Consider the following 21,019-nt stretch of genomic DNA (forward strand, 5'->3'; position numbering starts at 1 on the left):
ATTTTATTTTGTTACCCCATGTGCATTCTAGGCTGAGAAGAAGTTTGATGGAGGTAAGGAGCAATCTGAGACAGATGAGGAGATGTCCCAGGAGGTGAGGAATTTAGGGAGGACTCTGAAGGAGGTAAGAAGCAGTCTGAGAAAAGTCAGAAGACGGAGCAGGTGAGCAATTTCAGGAGAAATCTGTGAGAGGTGAGAAGAGTGAAGGAGCTGGGGAGGAATATGGGGAGGAATATAGGAAGGTGAGAAATTTGAGGAACAATCTGAGGAAGGTGAGGAGGCATCCATTGTGAATGCTTTAAGAGATTCAAAAGATCCAGAGCCACTGATATCAGCAGCAGGCTGTCTTCACATTTTGACTGGTATCAGAGATAATGGGAACTGCAGATGCTGGAGAATTCCAAGATAATAAAATGTGAGGCTGGATGAACACAGCAGGCCAAGCAGCATCTCAGGAGCACAAAAGCTGACGTTTCGGGCCTAGACCCTCTGATGAAGGGTCTAGGCCCGAAACGTCAGCTTTTGTGCTCCTGAGATGCTGCTTGGCCTGCTGTGTTCATCCAGCCTCACATTTTATTATCTTCACATTTTGACTGACAGTTTTACGAGATTATTGAAGAATTATCCATATCTTGTTTAGATGAAGAAATAAATGGCTATTTATTTTTACAATTGACTGACCACTTGTATTGATATTTTTATTGAGTTTTATCAATTAGCCCTTTCTCAGTATCGTGTATGTTTGATTGAGAGCTATATTAGATACTTAGAAGTTAATTTTATGTTCAGTCTCCATTTCAAAGACTTGGCTGCAGAGTTTACATATAGGATGAATAATTATGGAGCACACATGGGAGGCAAGGAGATATCATAGGGAATATGAAGGGTAAGTAAGGTGTAGGAGGACAAGTGGATAAAGTAGGGGGATGAGTTGGCACACAGGGGCATGGGGAATATGAGGGGACATTTGGGGTCATGCAGGAGGGCTTGTGAGCATTCATCTCTGAAAGGGTATGTCACAGAAAATGGAAGTGAGTGTTCTAGTCCACCAGCCTTGTCATTCCCACTGCCTCCATTGCTGCCTGGGAGCTGTCTTCTTTTAAGGGAGATGGGTCTGCCAAGTCAGGAAGTTTCCTGATTCAACCTTCTGGTCTCCTTCATGAGAGGGTGATTTACCCGAACTGTTCAAAATGCTAAAGATAAAACCACATGGTACTTTAGGAGAAACAGTTTCCTGTCTGGGAGAAATCAAAGGAAGGAATTTGAGCTGGGCTGTTCAGGTCTGATGACAGAAGCACTTGCACTGGCAATCTGGGATAGTGCCCCCAGAAAGAGGAGAATGCTGGGTGTCAATCTGAACATTTACAGATTAAAATCAACTGTATTTTTGTTCCAGGTGAGGGATGAGCAAAGGCACATAAATCGAGTTTAGGTACAGATCAACCATGACCTGAATGAGCAGGCTCAAGACACTTGCATGGAATTACCTGTAATGTACAACATAGAACAGGCCATTCAGCCCAAGTAGCCTTTGCTAAGGTTTATACTCCACTCAAGCTTTCTCCCATCTTTTCTTATTTGAATTTGCTGTTGAAATTCTCTATTTCTTTCTCCCTCATGCTCTTGCAAAGCTTTCATTGAAATGGATCACTACAACTCACTTCAACCATTTCCTCTTTGTCCTAAATTCTTAATTGGATTTCTTTGTGACCACCTTATATTGGCAGTCTGTTGTTCTGCTCTTCCCAACAAGTGGAAACATTCGTTCTTACTTAATTGAAACATATAAAATAATCAGAGGGTTAGATAGGGTGGATAGGGAGAGTCTTTTTCCTAGGATGGTGACGGCGAGCACGAGGGGGCATAGCTTTAAATTGAGGGGTGAAAGATATAGGACAGATGTCAGAGGTAGTTTCTTTACTCAGAGAGTAGTGAGGGAATGGAACGCTTTGCCTGCAACGGTAGTAGATTCGCCAACTTTAGGTACATTTAAGTTGTCATTGGACAAGCATATGGACGTACATGGAATAGTGTAGGCTAGATGGGCTTGAGATGGGTATGACAGGTCGGCACACCATCGAGGGCCGAAGGGCCTGTACTGTGCTGTAATGTTCTATGTTCTGTATCCACTTCATCATTTCAGTCCCTCTCCCCGAAGAATGAACAAAGTGGAGCTGGAGGAACGCAGCAGCTCAGGCAGCATCAGAGAAACAGGAAAGTCGACGCTTTGGGTCGGGACCTGATGATAAAGGGTCTCAATGCGAAACATCAACTTTCCTGCTCCTCTGATGCTGCCTGACCTGCTGTGTTCCTCCAGCTCCACACTGTGTTGACTGTAACTCCAGCATCTGCAGTCCCTGCTATCCCTCTCCACCAAGACCTATTTTTGCAAGAAAAGAGACCCATCTTGCTCATCCTTTGTTGATATTGATACTCAGACATTTCTGCCAACATCTTTATAAATTTCCTCTGCTCCTTCCTTAGTCTATCTCCGTCTGTGGGCACTAGAATGTCCTGCACAGAGGACCTCTTCTTGTGGTGCCCAGAATAATATAATTAAATGATCAGCTCTTGTAGATATTTTCTAATCAACCTGTTCAGAGATGTTATTACACACCCCTGGAGCAGATGAAACTTGAATCCTAGCCTCCTAATCCAAAAGTAGGAATGCCACTGAAATAACTCCACAAAGGACAGAAGGGTCTAGGCCCGAAATGTCAGCTTTTGTGCTCCTGAGATGCTGCTCGGCCTGCTGTGTTCATCCAGCTACACACTTTGTTATCTCTGTCACCAAGTCACCCTTTATTTACACATGCATTGTACATGACACTGACCCAGCAAGCTCAGAGCAGGCCGCTAGAGTGAGCAGAACCCCTGACACTCCTGTTTATAGCTGTCCACCAGATTGACAGTTCCAGTCAGGGAACGCGTGTTCTATGAAATCCAGAAATAGTAGGAACTGCAGATGCTGGAGAGTCTGAGATAACACGGTGTAGAGCTGGATGAACACAGCAGGCCAAGCAGCATCAGAAGAGCAGGAAAGCCTCTAGGCCAGAAACGTCAGCTTTCCTGCTCCTCTGATGCTGCTTGGCCTATTCTATGAAATCCACCTGGCTGATCTTGTTACAATCACTACAGCCACCATTGTGCCACAGCAACGTTTTGATCACCTCTTGTAATATGCAGGCAACTTTACTTAAATGATCTCCTGTAATGCATATAGGACTGTAATTGAATGGTCTCCTATAATGCACAGAGTTCTGTAACTGAATGGTCTCCTTATGCTATTAACCTCCCAGGAGGTCACACTGGAATCCTGGCTAGTTCAGCTCAAAGTGTTTAAATGCATGGGTGGATGCTGGATGTGAGTACTTTGGGAAGAGTCTAGTTAAATGGGCTTGGTAAATGATGTTGTTCACAACTGCTGGGATGAATGCAGCAGCTGCCATTGACTCGCCGATTGCCTGAAGCCATGGAGAATTGTAGATGCATAGCGGAGAGTCTGATACTGTGCCAGCATCAGCTCTCCTCATTGCATTGAGGATTAGTCTCTGCTCAGTCCCTCAGCTGGGTAGCTATTCCCCTAATCAGCTGGTTTGGGGGCACTTTCCCACTTGTGAGAGTTCAGTGCATAAACTCTGTTGGTAGGAATGTCAAACAACTGAATCAACAAATGGATTTGTCTTTTTGACTTATTTCCCAGTTTGGATTGTTTCAGATTTGGGCTGGGAAAGTTATTATACACTGTTCTTGTACATAAACATCCCCACCCAGTATTTAATTGCTCAGATTTATGTGTGTGCTTTCACATCAATCTCTCATACACACCTGCTCCAGGCAGTATCCCAGTTGTATTTTCTCTAAAGATTGAAGTGATCACCAGCAGGAGAATAACAATCCTCCACATTTCCAACAATTTGCCCGTTCTGTTTCAAAACCCACCTGGCCTCCCATTTTGATCTGAAGGAAGCTGTTTGACATGGAACAAGAATTGGCAGCAGGGAACAGAGCAATCATTTTACATCAAACCCCTGAGCTATCAATATCACTTTCAGAGGGAGTTGAATGGGATGGTGACCACAAACACGAGACACCCCCAGTGCAAGAGGCTTCAGAACAAAAGCAGCTTTCAAAGGGTTTAAATTATGAGCACAGGTTACACTTGTGAGGCCCATATTCTCTTGAGCCACACGGTTGTGGGGTGAGGGTTCTGATCAATGCTGGGAGCATGCAGTGAATTATATCTTGGAAACACCTTGCTGTCTTTAAAATTCCACAGAGTCTAGCCCCACTTTCCCCCTGAATCCCTGCATCCTCCAATATCCCACTCAGCCTAATCTCACTCTCCCCTGACTCCCATAAACTTTAATATCCCTAGCAACTTAATTCCGGTCTCCCTCTCACTCTCCACACTCTCTCGTATCCTACTGAGTCTAATTGCCCTTTCCCCCTCAAACCCCACAGTCTCCAATACCTCTCCCAGTCTAAACCCAATTATATCTCACTCCCTGCTGCCTTTTGGATCCCCTCCCCTTTCTAATTCTACTCTCCCCCTCATTCCCTGCACCCTTTAATATCTTGCCTTTAAGATCACATCAACTCAGTCCATTTTATTTTTGTTGTCATGGTGTCTCCCCCTAGTTTCCAACCCTCCTGCTACTGGAAACAATTTCTCCTCAATTCCTGTATCAAAACTCCTCATTGTTTAAAGAATACAATCAAATCTCCCCTTAAGCTTCTGTGTTGTCATGAGAAACACGTCCAGCGTCTGCAGATTATCAAATTATTTGCTGTAATTGTTTTTAATGCCTTAATGTTTGGGAATAGGGTAAAATGATTTGTTTCTGAGCTGTAATGTGATACCTAACCATCAGAGCAAGGAAATGGAATACCACACCCGGGTGACGCGTGCGGTGAGCTGAGAGTTTTGTGTTCCGTTTGCCTGGAGCTTTTAATGGTACTAAGATTGAAATCACATTTCACTGTGCTTATGCAACAACCGTCTTTCCGTGAGGGTCATTAATGGCTTCAAGTGTTGCCATGTGTAGTACCACAACACTCCTTTACAATTGGGGGACCTCACTTCACTGGCCTGGTGAGGTGTAGATAAATTCCTGAACCTCTTTGTTTCCATCTCTGGCAACCACCTGGAAACCAATATCCATTTCAAGCCTACCGACTCCCACAACTACCGAGAATACACCACCTCTCACCCACCTTCCTGCAAAAATTCCATCCCCATTCCCAATTCCTTCCCCTCCGCTGCATCTGCTCCCAGGATTAGGCATCCCACTCCCGAACATCTCAGATGTCCTCGTTTTTCAAGGAGCGCAACTTCTCCCCCTCAGTGGTCGAGAACGCCCTCGACCGTGTCTCCCGCATTTCCCGCAACTCATCCCTCACATCCCCTCCCCGCATTAACAACCAAAACAAAATCCCCCTCATCCTCACGTACCATCCCACCAACCTCCAGATCCGATGAATCATCCTCCAACACTTCCACCGTCTGCAATCTGACCCCATACCAAAGACATTTTTCCCTCCCCACTCTTATCTGTTTTCTGGAGGGACCACTCTCTCCGTAACTCCCTCATCCACTCCGCACTCCCCTCCAGCCCCATCAGCCCCGGCACTTTTCCCTGCAACCGCAGGAAGTGCTACACCTGCCCCTCTCCCTCCCCCCTCACCCCATCCCTACATCAAGCAGATGTTCACCTGAACATCTGCCAATGTGGCATACTGCATCTGCTGTACCTGTTGTGGCCTCCTCTACATCGGGGAAACCAAGCGGAGGCTTGGGGATCGCTTTGCGGAACACCTACACTTGGTTCGCACTAAACAACTGCACCTCCCAGTTGCAAACCATTTCAACACCCCATCCCACTCCTTGGACGACATGTCCATCCTGAGCCTCCTGCAGTGCCACAACGATGCCACCCGAAGGTTGCAGGAACAGCACCTCATGTTTCACTTGGAAACCCTGCAGCCCAATGGTATCAATGTGGACTTCACAAGCTTCAAAATCTCCCCTGCCCTGACCACATGCCAAAACCAGCCCAGCTTGTCCCCGCCCCCCTAACCTGTCCTTCCTCCCACCTATCCCTTCCTCCTACCTCAAGCCCCACCCCTATTTCGGACAAAGGATCTAGGCCCAAAACGTCAGCTTTCCTGCTCCTCTGATGCTGCTTGGCCTGCTGTGTTCATCCAGCTCTACACCTTGCTACCCCATCCCCTACCTACCTCATCCCACCCCCTTGACCTGTCCGTCCTCCCTGGATTGACCTATCCCCTCCCTAACTCCCCACCTACACTCACCTTTACTGGCTCCATCCCCGCCTCTTTAACCTGTCTGTTCCCTCTCCACCTATCTTCTCCTCTATCCATCTTCTTTCTGCCTCCTCCCTCTCTCCCTATTTATTTCAGAACCGCCTTCCCCTCCCCCATTTCTGAAGAAGGATCTAGGCCCAAAACATCTTGCTCCTCTGATGCTGCTTGGCCTGCTGTGTTCATCCAGCTCAACATCGTGTTATCTCTGTAGATAAGTTAACATCCTTCCATTTCTCTGTAAAAATCATTGCTAATTCTGGACCCACATTGAGCAGCAAGATCCCAGGACTATTTTGGTAGCTTAATTCAACTCAGGGGCTAGGGAGGAGCCAAGCAACAGCTACATTATGACTGGCATAATGGAGGTGCCAAGAGTTATCAGCACGTCCTGTTTTTATATGAGAAGTTCATAGAGTGTTTCAGGAATGTTTATGAAAAGCAGGCTATACCACAACCCGGTAATTGCACAACGAGACAGAATTAATTAATGATCTCAGATTGAAGGTACTGGAGCCTCAACTTTTACACTTCATACAGTTGCAACATGAAAAAGATAGCTGGATGGGTGCATGAATTGGAAAGGTTTAGAGGGATATTGGCAAAATACTGGCAAATGAAGTTTTATTAATATAGGATATTGGGTTGGCATGGATGAGTTGGACCACATGGTCTATTTCCATGCTGTACAACTCTATGACTCTCTGACTTAAATGAAGGGATGGAAGGTACTGTTGCCAAATTCACTGATGACAACAAAGATGGATAGGAATATATGTGAAGACAACATAAGGACAGTGCAAAAATATCTAAATAAGCTAGGTGAGTGAGCAAAGATCTTGAAAATGAAGAGACTCAATTTGGTAGGCAGAATATAGAGAACTGATTTAAAATAAAGGATGCAATTCTAAACATGCTGCGTGACTTGGTTATACATAATTTTGAAAAATAGCAATTCAACAAATTAACTCGCAACAGCCCCTGAAATAAATCAAAACTTAAGCAAAAAAATTAGCAAATTAAAGTAAAATGTTGTTTTGTGGGGAGATAATGTACATCCCACTCTGGAAGGGTCCTGGGTTTACAATTGCAGAAGTCATTAAAGATGGCAAGACAGATTGAGAGTGTGGTTAGTAGAGCTTTATTGAGCATATTTATAAAGCTGGGCTTTATTAATATGGTCATGGAGTTCAAGAGCAAGGAGGTCGTATTGATTTTGTATAAAACATTAGTTCAGCTCAATGTTGTGTACAGTTCTAGGTGCCTCATTTTAGTAAAGGGTATGAAGGCATTGCAGGGAGTGCAGAAAATATTTACGTCAGTTGTTCCAATGATGAGCAATATCAGTTATGAAAGTAGATTGGAGAGGAACTGCATTTCCAGAAGAAAAAGCTGAGAGGTGTTTTGATATATTCAAAAATCATGAGGGGGCTGGACAATTGGGAGAAACTGTTGCTACTTTTGAACAGATGAGGAACAATAGGGCACGGATTTAAAGTAATTTTCAAAATGCGCAGAGACAACATGAAGCAAAGCTTTTTCACAAGAGTTTCAGGTCTGGAATACACTATTAGAGAGTATGCTGGAAGCAAGTTCCATAGAAATTTTCAAGCTGGAATTAGATGGTTGTTTGAAAAGGAACAATGTGCAGAATTATGGGGAGAAGGCAGGAAAATGACACCAAATGAGATACACATTCCATGGTGGGCTGAATGGCCTCCTTCTATGCTGTGATTCTATGATTTATAAAAGCCCTTTACTATCATGTACTTCTGCAATTATCTCATATCTTTACCTTGTGTTCACAACTTTAGAGATTCTCTTTATACTTAGGCACCTTGTACAGTGCTGAACAATTACTTGAGTAGAATTCAGACAAAAGACTGTTTTCTATAAATCAGAGGTGTGTAGGTCTCTATGGAAACTAGTACACACCAAAGTAACTTGGAATTGAGGTAATGAGCTGTGTCTGTGCAACTTGTATAGCTGGTCTCGAGTGCCTCTATTCACTACTGTCTGAAAACTCATAAGATGCTTATTTTATTCTATTGTTGGAAGTGGGCGTCAGTAGCAAGGCCATTACTCATTGCCCATTCCTAATTGCTCTTGACTAAAGTGGCTTTGTAGAACCATTTCAGAGGACAGGTAGGGGGCAACCACATTTAGTAGTTACAGAAAATCCAGATCAGGTAAGGGCAGCAGATTTCCTTCCTTAAAGAATATTAATGAACCAGTTGGCTTTATGTGACAATCACAGTTTCAACATTATAATAAAATGTGAGGCTGGATGAACACAGCAGGCCAAGCAGCATCTCAGGAGCACAAAAGCTGACGTTTCGGGCCTAGACCCTTCATCAGAGAGGGGGATGGGGGGAGGGAACTGGAATAAATAGGGAGAGAGGGGGAGGCGGACCGAAGATGGAGAGTAAAGAAGATAGGTGGAGAGAGTGTAGGTGGGGAGGTAGGGAGGGGATAGGTCAGTCCAGGGAAGACGGACAGGTCAAGGAGGTGGGATGAGGTTAGTAGGTAGCTGGGGGTGCGGCTTGGGGTGGGAGGAAGGGATGGGTGAGAGGAAGAACCGGTTAGGGAGGCAGAGACAGGTTGGACTGGTTTTGGGATGCAGTGGGTAGGGGGGAAGAGCTGGGCTGGTTGTGGTCTGCAGTTCCCATTATCTCTGATACAGTTTCAACATTGTTCACTATCAGTGAGACTAACTTTCAATTCCAGATTTATGAAGTGAATTTAACTTCCACCAAAAGCTGTGGCAGGATTGAAGCCATGTCCCCAGAGTGTGAGTTTGGATGAGAGGTTTATAAAATCACAAAGGGCGTGGATAGGGTGAGCAGCCAAGGTCTTTTCCCAAGGTAGGGGAGTCCAAAGATTAGAGGGCATAGGTTTAATGTGAGATGGGAAAGATATAAAAGGGACCTAAGGAGCAATGTTTTCACGCAGGGAGTGGTGCATGTATGGAATAAGATGCCAGATGAAATGGTGGGTACAATTGCAATATTTAAAAGGCATCTGGATAAATACGTGAGTAGAAGGGTTTAGAGGAATATGGACCAAATGCTGGTAAATGGGACCAGATTAATTTGGGATATCCAGTTGACATGGTAAAGTTGGACTGAAGTGCCCATCTCTAAACTCTGAATTACCACTCTTCTGACACTTAAGAGTATGCAAGCCCCCATGTGAAGCTGCCAGAAGGGTTGCTGGAAGCAGATTCAGTAATTTTCCCAAAAGGAATTGGATAAATACTTGACAAAGAAGTCTTTGCAGAAAATCTCCTTTTGTCACATTTCCATACGATCAACCATCATTCTGCAGGTTTCCTCACTCATTCTGTTTGCTTTGGACTGCAGTGTCATTGCAGCCTACCTCCTAAGAAATTAGGAGGGACCTGTGTTAGGAGAAGTCACAGCTGGTAAACTGTACTATTTCCTCTTCTTATGTCATTGTTCATATGTAGGTGTCAGTGAAACCAATGAAACCATATAACTTTCATTGTTATCAATGCTGGGACCATTCAAGAAAACAAGCCGAGACAGGAGCAACTCTCACTCTTCTGTACCCTCACCTCCCTCTTTCTTCCCACCCCAAAACCTTCTCCCTCTCAGCCTCGCAACAGATGCACTTTCTTCCCCATTCCCTCAATTCTCCTCCCTTTCTCCACCTCCACATTCCCCAATAGATTCACATTCTCTCTCACTCCCCTCCTCTTCCTGCTGACTCACTTCCCCAACCCCGTAACTCCCGCCCTTTTTCATCTTGCTCTCCTTACACTACCTTCTCTCCCCACCTGTTCACATTGCTGACTGGACCACCATTCCACCTCTTTGCTCTTCCTGATCCCCTCCCCACCCTCACTTCAGCCTCAGTTCTAACTCTCCCCTACCATCCACTGGACATCTCTCACTTGATAAGTAAGGTTACATTGACACATTGACCGAGGGCAGACTGGGACGAAATGAGGGTGAGGAGCCAGCAATGTCCATTTGCAGAAGCTGTAAAATTGAATCAATCATCCAGCAGCTCTGGGACAAAATAAATATAGGGAAAGTAGACAAGTTAGACTCACAAAAATGATACATAAACAATCCCTTTAAATTTGGCCACAAATTACACCTATTTGCAGTGACAAAGAAAGAAGGAAGCCCAAAGCCATCTTTTCTGGCAGAATTAGGGATGGGCAACAAATGATGGCTTTAGCCAACGATTCTCATAACCTTTACACAAACAATAAATGAAGTCCTACTCCACTATCTTTGCTCCCTGTCTCCATAGATACCACATAAGGAATCAATCAGACAGTTTATTGAGGCTCTATATGAATCATTTCCAGTCAGTGATTAATCCAGAGCTCAAGCCAGTGAGCCCAGGTGAAAGCAACATACTTTAGCAGCGTGTTGAGACTGATTCCATCCCCCGCACTCTCCTTGAGTTGGTTTTGTCGCTCATTTCTGCTAAATGATAATACAGGGTTTTGTAAACGATTGTAGAGATGTTGAATTAGGAAGCAGGTGTACCCTGGAGTTAGAAACATCTCTTAATGATTGCTGCACTTCACTCAGACAGACAGCCAATAGAGCAGCAGAATTCTTGGCTGAAATTTATAATGGGAACTGTCGATTAGGTCCAGATTTTTTGGTGATTTTATCAATGAGGTGGGCATATTGCTGCTGTCTTCTGAGGGGCTCGCTGATACTGAACCAAATTCCCAGCTGAATTCAGACCTATCCAAAGATTATTAGGCCCAGTAATCTCACCTCACCACCACCACCACCCCCCCCACCCATTCCCATCTCGGCACCTCCATCAATCCCATTCACTCCCTCCCTCTCTCAATCCCTTTCACTCTCTCCTTCAATGCCGTCTCATTCCTCTCTCATTGCCATTCAGACTCTCAGTCAGTCCCTTCACCCCATCTTTGAATACCACTTCAACCCCTTCCTCAAACCATCACCCCTACACAAACCCCAGGGAGAGCTGCAGGTTACTTCCCTTGTGTGTAGAAATGCTTCTGAATTTCACTCCCAAAAGCTCTGTCACTGCATTTTCAACTCTGTCTATCTTAAACCAGCAGAAAACAGTTTCAACAATCAGCTTATTGTATACAGTAATCTCAGAGGGAAGAGTCGCTCATTTCAGACAGAGATCTAGTGGAATTTCTTCTCTCAGAGGGTAGTGAATCTTAGGAATTCTTTACCACAGAGGGCTACCAAGACTGGGTCATTACGTATATTCATTGTGTGGAGAGACAGATTTTTAATCGGAAAGGAAAGCAGCTAAAGGGAGGAAAGGTAAGTTGAGGATTATTCGATCACCATCATCCCATGTGTCATGGAGTCATACAACGCAGAAACAGACCCTTCGGCCCAAATGTTTCCCAAGGTAAACTAGTATAATTTATCTGGGTTTGACCCATATCCCTCAAAACCTGTCCTATTCATGTGCCAACCCAAATGTCTTTTAAAATGTTGTAACTGTACCTGCCTCTTCCACTCCCTCTGACAGTTCATTGCACATATGAATCACCCTTTTGTGAAAAAATTGCCCCTCAGGTCCGTTTTAAATCTTTCTCCTCTCACCTTAGAAATATGTCCCCTAGTTTTGAACTCTGCCACCCGAGGCAAAAGACCTTTGCTATTCATCTTATCTATGCCCCTCGTGATTTTATAAACCTCTACAAAGTCACCCCTCAACTTCCTAGGGTCTAGTAAAAGAAGTCCTAGCCTATCCGACCTCTCTTTATATCTCAAACCCTCCATTCTTGGCAACATCCTGGTAAATCTTTTCTGAACTCTGTCGAATTTAATAATATCCTTCCGACAGCAGAGCAACCAGAACTGTACATAGTACTCCAAAAATGGTCTCACCAACATCCTGTGCAACCTCAACATGAGGTCCAAAGTCCTTTACTCAATGATTTGTGCAATAAAGGCAAGGATGCTAATGCCTTCTTAACCATCTTGCCTATCTGTGATGCGACTTTCAAAGAACTGTGCACCCTGGACTCCCAGTTCTCTCTGTTTGACAGCACTACCCACGGCTCTAGCATTAACTGTATAAGTCTGCCCTTGTTTGTTCTACCAAAATGTATTACCTTCCATTTATCCAAATTTAACTCTATCTGCCACTCCTCAGCCCATTACCCCAATTGCTCAAGATCCCTTTGTAATCTTAAATAACCTTCTCCACTGTCAACTATAGCACCAATTTTGGTGTCATCCACAGACTTCCTAACCATGTCTCCTAAATTCACAATGAATACCGGAACAGACTCAATTGGTGAATGACCTATTTCTGCTCCTACAACTTTTGGTCTTGTGGTTCAGAAGGGGTTAATGTTTTTGCTACTTTGGCTCCATCCATTCTACTGATGTCACACTAAGCCTGCAGATGGAGACAATGAGTTTTACTGGAGTTCTCAGAGGGAGCTGCTCTATCTGTGCTGACTCCAAAATAACAATACAGATTTAAAACTAGACAAGAATTTAAAGAAATGAAATTTATCATTGAGGAGAGATGTTTAAAAACATATAATTTCTAGTAGATTTATGGTCAGAGGCGGGCCATGCTAAACACAAAATTGGACTTCATGGATGCAACAGTTCCTATGATACAGACTTGCCTCAAAATCAAATACTCAGTGCAAAAGTTGCACACAATTACAAAGCTGCAGAGAAGCTGCTTACGCACACAAAAAGCTCAATATGGTGGAGTAATCCCCCTTAGAAAAACATCTCAGGCATGGTGGCGGAGTGGCTAGCATTGCAACCTCCCAGCTCCCGGGACCTGGGTTCGATTCCAGCCTCGGGTGACTGTGTGTAGAGTTTACACATTCTCCCCGTGTCTGCATTGGTTTCCTCCCACAGTCCAAAGATGTGCAGGCTAGGTGGATCGGCCATGCTAAATTGCCCGTAGTGTTTAGGGGTGTGTGGGTTATAGGGGGATGGGTCTGGGTGGGATGCTCCAAGTGGCGGTGTGTACTTGTTGGGCTGAAGGACCTGTTTCCACACTGTAGGGAATCTAATCTAATCAGCAAAATCGCAACAATGCAGGTTTAGTAAAATTTGTTTGTGTCACTCGATAACTTGTTAAATTTGAGCTTGATACAATCACTGAGATCGTTAGCTGATCAGACTAGTCACTGTAGCTGAAGAAGCAGATACTACAGCACAGAGGTAAAATTGTGTGATGTAGGTGGAATAACTGTCAAGTCCACGGGAATGCAGCATGTTATTCTGTAACATAAGGAGCAGAAGAGGGTTGAAAATTTGCACATGGTTTGCAATTCATTAACTGCTCAGTCTGCACGCCTGTCCTTTGCTTTGATATCCTGAGGAAAGCACAAAGTATTTGACCATCTCCCAGAGAACAACTGCTCCAGAACCAAACTGTTGTCAAGCAATTAGTCAAGGAGCAAATTGTAGAAGATTTCCTTGACTCAAGGTAGAACCCATTAAGAAGTAAGAATCTGCTGGGATTGCCTACATAAAAAAAACAGCCAAAAAGGAACAGCGGCCAGGAAACCAAAAGAAGCTCAACCGAATTTGATCAGAACAAAGCAGTGATCAAGTCTGCATTACTATTGACCGGTATGGTGCTGAAGGATGGCCAGACCAAAACCTCAATGAGTATCTGAGAACACTTTCATTTGAGCACCAGCATTGTACAACTAGGGATGATTTACTAGTTTTTTGACAAAAGTCTCGTTGTTTCAGTTTCCCTTTGGGATTATGTATCGGAAAAGATACACTAGGAACACTTGGGCATTACCAGGCATAGAGCCAGAGCTCAGACAGTGGAGTAGCAGATAGAGATTTCGCAAAAGAGACTGAAAGTTTGATATTTCATTGTGCAATCAGCAGTTGCATTAAATTATCAAGTCTGAAAAACTCCTCTGTCATCACCGAAGAAGCAAAACCTCAGCAAAACTTGTGAGAAGAAGCCAATACTGAGATCAGGAATGAGCAGCAACTTCTGCTTTAGCCTGTCATTGGTATGAAGGTGGCACTTGCACCTTGGAAATCATGTGTGGCAGTATCCCTGCCCACTCCCACACACCTCTCCACTGGCACCTGCCTGCCCACTCCCACACACCTCTCAACTGGCACCTGCCTGCCCACTCCCCCACCTTTCCACTGGCACCTGCCTGCCCTGTCCCACACTAGGATGATGATGAATAAAACAGTGCGCCTGTGAAGGCAAGAAGATAGTTAAACTAGATTACCTTTGAGCGAGGAGTTTAGCAAAAGTCCCAGATGTTTGGATAAAATCCTGACAAGGTTTGTTCAATTTGAGCACATATGAACTCAGGTACATGAGAGCTCCACATAAAGGCTATCAGGTTTTCTAGACTGGGAGTTGAAGTCATAGTTAAAATAAACCTATTTTGGCATTAGAGAAAGAGATTCTTCCCTGCTGTGAGTTCTGTACAAGGGCATCTGTAATGGAATATTGTGAGTTTATATTTCTTTCATGTGTTTTAAAATTTCTGAAGGCACATTATATGTAAACCGGTTTGTCTATTGAATGTATCTTCATTTCTTTTGCTGAGTAAGCTTCTATTTTATTGTTAAACCAAATCTGCATGTTTACATTTAAGTGAAAGACCGTTTCATTAAAACCAAAAGAAAGCAAAGTATAATAAAATAAAGAACTACTGGATGCTAGAAATCCAAAACAAAAACAGAAATTGCTGGACAAATTCAAGAGGTGTGGCAGCATCTGTGGAGAGAGAGAAAAAGGGTTAACGTCTTGAGTCCTCAATCATTCAGAACAGATAGCATCACGAGGGAGGGAGAGAAAAGGAGAGAGCTGATAGGTGGAGATGGAACCCAGAGTGGGAGAGGGCGAGTAAGGCAGACAAAGGAATTGTTGATGGTGAGCCAGGGAAGAAGAAATATTTAGATGATAATGGGACTATCAGTGGTGAAAATGGGTTGGCTGTACTGAAAGCAGCCCAGGTTGTGACAGTGTGGGTGTGGGTAAAAGACATAGAATCATAGAATCCCTATAGTGCAGAATGAGGCCATTTGGCCCATCAAATCTTAACCAAACCTTTGAGGAGAATCCCACCCCCGCTACCTTTGTAACAAGATGAAAGAGGTGTTCAGGCTCTAAAATTATTGAATGCGATATTGAGTCCTGAAGGCTGCAAGGTCCCCAAGCAGAAGATGAGGTGGTGTTCCTCCAACTTGCATTCAGCCTCACTAGGTCACTCCAGCAGGCCTGAGACAGAAATGTTTGCATAGGAACCGATGGCGTAGCGAAGTGGTAGGCGTCTGGAAGCTCAGGATGACTTTTGCGGACAGAATGTAGAGTTTCACAAAGTGGCCTGATTTCAGTCGAGGATCTGAATTGTATGGTAATGACATTAGCTGAAATCCTAAGAGTGCTCACTGCAGTAATGGAATCATTCATTGATGGCTGGCTCATTTCCTGCAATGTTGTTTGTTTCTGCAGAAGAGATGGTAAGGGACTGCGGATTCACTGGGATAAGCTGCGAGAGGCTTCCTTCCTGTCCCGTTGGAACCCTTGGAGTGCTGACATTCCATATACTACCTTTACTGAGCATCCAGCCATCAATGCCACTGAGAGATTCACCAGCCTTTGTCAGGTAACAGTGGATTTGGAAATAGTAATGTAGTCGTAAGAGTAGGCCATTCAGTCCCTTGAGCTTGAAGGTGTTTTGTCTCATTCTTAAGACTGTCAGTGAGTAACTTGGGCCAATCAATATCTGCAAAGAGCCCAAGGCCATATAGAGTGTGTTCGCTGGCTGTTGGAATGAGTACGTACACTGGCAGTTATGATAGTAAGCACAACAGCTTAGGGTGTATTCACAGTCACTTGTCATCAACTCAACATCTCAGTCTGCTCCTGGTTACTTTGTGACCTGGTTAGATGTTCAGAAGGTGTGTGTGCGTAGGATTAGCCTCTCTTTCTCTCTATGCCTGTGTTGCTATATCCTCAGGGTGTCCGATTTCTCACTTCTTAAAAACTAACCACCTTCATTTTGCCTCTTCTCTGTCTTAATCCTTTTACTTTTAAAATCTCATGTCCTTTTAAACTGGCTATTTAGTGAATATCCTCTCCTTATTTCAAATATATCACCTCATTTTTCTCCCAGAAAGTCTCTTTCACTGGTCTGTTGCTCTCCATGTGATCTCCGCCCATCTTTTGCAGTTCTCCTCACTGTTAACCTCTCTGTTATTTTGATCTTATCCATATACCAAATAAGAGTTATTTCCTCAACTTGAATTGTGCTGTTTCTAACACAATTGACCAACAATAGGCTTTGAAAACTGTCACCTCAATAACAGCCAAACCTTGATACCAATTCTTTACCTGTTAGTCACTGTCGGTTCCCACAATTTAAACATTTCCCTCAGGCAGATGAACTTTAATGAAATGATGGTGCTTAATCTCTGCCTAATGTCTTTTTTGGCGTAGAGTCACTGAACCGGATTTAGTTCTCACAACATGAAAAGAACTGGCGCACTTTCCTTCAGTTCAGGCAATGCCCCAGGCCATTGGTGCTTCAACAACGAACTCTGTGTATGTGAATCGGTTCCAATTAAACACGGTCACACCTTAACATCAGACAGATCTGCTGAAAGTAATTCTTAATTCACCCTCTTTCCCCAAATTGTGAATCTGGCCCTCCCTCAGTTGGTGCTGCAGACCCCTCACATCTCAGCAATAATTACAGAAGAACCTCAGCCTGCAGCTGGTAACACAGGCTTCTTTCTTCTTTTTCACTCTTGGGATGTGGGTGTTGCTGACGTTCATTGCCCATCCTTAAGTTCCCCAGAGGTAACTAAGTAGCCTGCTCTGCCAATTTAGAAAGCAGCTAATAGATAGCCACGCCCCTGAGGATTGGGATATACATTTCATTTTAATGTGTTCTTATATCCTGATGAGTGGAGCTTCTCTCATAATGTTAGTTACCCCTTTCAGGTGCTAGCTGGTTTATGTGCCATCTTTTGACAATATAGCACTTCCTCAATATTGACACCCTGACACAACAGCACTCACTCAGTACTGACCCTTGGACAGTATAGCACTCCCTCAGTACTGATCCTCCAGCTGTGCAGCACTTCCTCAGTACTGACCCTCTGACAGTGTAACTCTCCCTCAGTACTGACTCTCTGACAGTGCAGCACTCCCTCAGTACTGACTCTCTGACAATGCGGCGCTCCCTCAGTACTGACCCCTTTGACAGTGCAGCACTCCCTCAGTACTGTGACCCTGATAGTGCAGCACTTCCTCAATACTGACACCCTGATACTGCAGCAATCCCTCAATACTGACCCTCCGACAGTGTGGCACTCCCTAAATTTTGACCCCCTCCGATACTGTAGCACTCCTTCAGTACTGACCCTCTGACAACACAGCACTCCCTCAGTACTGACCCTCTGACAGCACAGCACTCCCTCAGTACTGACCCTCTGACAGCACAGCACTCCCTCAATACTGACCCTCCAACAATGTGACACTCCCTCAGTACGTCAACCCTGTCAGTGCAGCACTTCCTCAGTATTGACCACTTTGACAGTGCTGCACTCACTCAGTACTGACCCTCTGACACTGTAGCACTCCGTCAGTACTGACCCTCTGACAGTGCAGCACTCCCTCAGTACTGACCCTCTGACAATGCAGCACTTGCTCAGTGCTGACCCTCCAACAGTGCTGCACTCCCTCAGTGCTGACCCTCTGACAGTGCTGCACTCCCTCAGTACTGACCTTTCCGACAGTGCCGCACTCCCTCAGTGCTGACCCTCTGACAGTGCTGCACTCCCTCAGTACTGACCTTTCCGACAGTGCCGCACTCCCTCAGTGCTGACCCTCTGACAGTGCTGCACTCCCTCAGTACTGACCTTTCCGACAGTGCCGCACTCCCTCAGTGCTGACCCTCTGACAGTGCTGCACTCCCTCAGTACTGACCTTTCCGACAGTGCCGCACTCCCTCAGTGCTGACCCTCTGACAGTGCTGCACTCCCTCAGTGCTGACCCTCTGACACTGTAGCACTCCCTCAGTACTGACCCTCTGACAATGCAACACTCGCTCAGTACTGACCCTCCAACAGTGTAGCGCTCCCTCAGTACTGACTCTCCGACAGTACAGCACTCCCTCAGTACTGACTCTCCGACAGTACAGCACTCCCTCAGTGTGACACTCCTCTAGAGTAAGGATAGTCTTTGCTGCTGGCCTTGTAGCTTCAGTGAGAGTAAACAATCAAATCTGTCATTAAGTGGGAAAAACGCCAAGTGTTTCATAATGTTGATGTTCGGTCAGTAACTTGATCAAAACCTCCTTCAATTCACAAAGGGCGTTTCTTTGCAAGTAAATTATTACTGGCAAAAAATTAGGTTTGTTTGTTTGGAATGAAGAAGATGCGTGTGTCATGTACACATTATGAGCACTTCACTCTAGTTCTAGTTGTTTGTCTTGTGTTTGCCAAACTCTGGCTGGTGATTGTACACTTTTAATTTGAGTTGAGCAGAATGCAAAGTGACTGAATTGGGAATGGGATTAAATAACATGGGTCTAGGGCAGGCTGAATCTGAGTTGGTTGGCTGCTAAGGTGAGAGTTCCTTTAAATTCAGTAAAGAGGGGATTTTTCCAATGCATCTTGACTGAGATTTCCCTGCTTGGAGATGCTAGTGGACTAGACATTGTCAACTTCTCTGTCTATTGATTGAAACACATAGTGAGTATGTTGACTGGTGACGTCTGCTGTCAGACTGGCTTTTCATAATACAGCCTGGTGTTCAGTCTTAGTACTTGGTAAAACCTTGTACAAATGGCATCTTTGGTGAACAGTAGCACTTTGCCAATAAGTGTTCTGGTTCAACGGCTCGGTGGTCGAGTATTTTCTTTCATCCAGTGGATGTGGGAGGCCCTTAATGAAGCAACATTTACTGTCTATCCTTAAATGCCCTTGAAAGGGTAATAATGAGTCATCTTTATGAACCATTGAAATTTTAGTACTTTTGGCACAACTGAGTGCTTAGCTGGGTCACCAAATTGATGGCCCTGGAGATGCATGTAAACCAGGCCACGTAAGGCCAGCAGATTTCGTCCTTAATAACATAGTTGAAGCGCAAGGATTTTTACAAGAATGCAGGTGATTTATTTAATAGCAGTTTCACAGTTACTGTGGTAGGATTTGAACTTATACCTGTGGATGGTTAGTCCAGACCACACAATTCACTATCCAGTAATAGAACCATTAATATAATAAAACAGAGTTTGGAAATACTCAGCAGGTCTGGCAGCAGCTGTGGAGGGAGAAGCAGAGTTAACATGTCAGCTCAATGATTTTTCATTAGAAACAACCTCATCACCAGACTACTGTACCATATATATCTAGTCTTAGTGGAATTTTGTATATGTACCTTTGCAATGATTCAATCTCCCAATCTACTTCTTTACAGCTCGAAAATTTCAAAATACAGCTGTCTCAGGCTGTCCAAAAAGCCTACCAACTGGATCCAGTTCCTGGCAGGGCGAATGGAGCGCTAATACTGAATCATTCAATCACCATTGATTCCTATGTTGGGGTGATGTCTATCATCAGCAATCAGAACAGGTTGGGCTATTCACTGGCTCGGGGCTCAGTGGGCTTCTAACATGGCTGTATTTCTGGCCTGTTGTGTCTCCTTAAACCAAAAATCTTTCTTTTGCTCTCTCGTGATTGATTTCTCTTTATTTAAACTTGTTGAGACTTTGCAAATCACGTATCAGTCCCTAACCCTACTGATATCATGGTCCATTTTGAAACAACCACCAAACATATTGAGTTTAAAGGATAAAATGAGTACTGAACCTGTCAAATGACACAATTCTACAAACAAGTGCAGACCGAGAATACTAGACATTGCCTGCACTGGCTGAAAGTAGTAACGCGTTATAAAATTTGTTATCCCTGGATATATTAGCATTATAATAACAAGATAGTTACAAAAAGATATTGTTAAACAATGCACTATTATATGGTACAGATTTTGTATGATTCTCTGAAACGCTGCCTGGGTCTCTCAAGGATTTTGTTTTGTTACAGCAATCATTCATGCCCTGACCATTATATGAAATCATCAAGCAGGCTTTCTGTGTTATTTGTATATTGTTGTTAACATTGACTAATAAATGTTACTCTCAACAATAATTTAATAAAGAAATCCACAGTTGTTTGTGTGCTTCAGTTTGTCACAGGCTGAGATCTAACACTCCGCACCTTTCAACTCAGAATACAACAAGAGGTTGTAGACATGCTCGCCGAGCTGGTGGTTTTAGCTGAAAATGTTTCATCATCCAGCTAGGTAACATCATCAGTATGCCTCTGGTGAAGCATCGGTGTTGTGTCCCGCTTGTTATTATATGCTTCGGTTTGCTGGGGTGGTTGGTATTACTTCCGGTTCTGTTTCTCAATGGTTTGTACACAGGGTCTAATTCAATGTGTTTGCTGACGGAGTCCCGGTTGGAATACCAGGCCTCCAGGATTTCCCTGGCGTGTCTCTGTTTGGCTTGTGTAATTATGGATGTGTTGTCCCAGTTGAATTTGTGTCCCCCGCTGTCCGTGTGTAGTGAGACAAGTGAGAATTGATCATGTCTCTTGGTAGTTAGTTGTCGTTTATGTGTCCGCATTGCCAATTTTCTTCCAGTTTGGCCTATGTAGTGTTTCTTACA

General features: G+C 44.2%; 1 protein-coding gene across 2 annotated transcripts in view; it reads left to right on the forward strand.

Annotated features, from left to right (window-relative positions):
- tprg1 (tumor protein p63 regulated 1) overlaps nt 1–20,520 on the forward strand; it is a 98,256-nt gene extending 77,736 nt beyond the window's left edge. For both annotated transcript variants that reach the window (XM_059650897.1, XM_048542413.1), the window contains exons 4-5: nt 15,793–15,946; nt 19,768–20,520. In XM_059650897.1, coding sequence (XP_059506880.1) covers nt 15,793–15,946; nt 19,768–19,962 — 349 coding nt within the window. In that variant the 3' untranslated portion in view covers nt 19,963–20,520. The remainder of the gene's footprint in view (nt 1–15,792; nt 15,947–19,767) is intronic.
- The last annotated feature ends 499 nt before the right edge of the window (nt 20,521–21,019 follow it).

The sequence above is a fragment of the Stegostoma tigrinum genome, chromosome 14 (assembly GCF_030684315.1).
Source record: "Stegostoma tigrinum isolate sSteTig4 chromosome 14, sSteTig4.hap1, whole genome shotgun sequence".
In the NCBI taxonomy this organism is placed as follows: domain Eukaryota; kingdom Metazoa; phylum Chordata; class Chondrichthyes; order Orectolobiformes; family Stegostomatidae; genus Stegostoma; species Stegostoma tigrinum.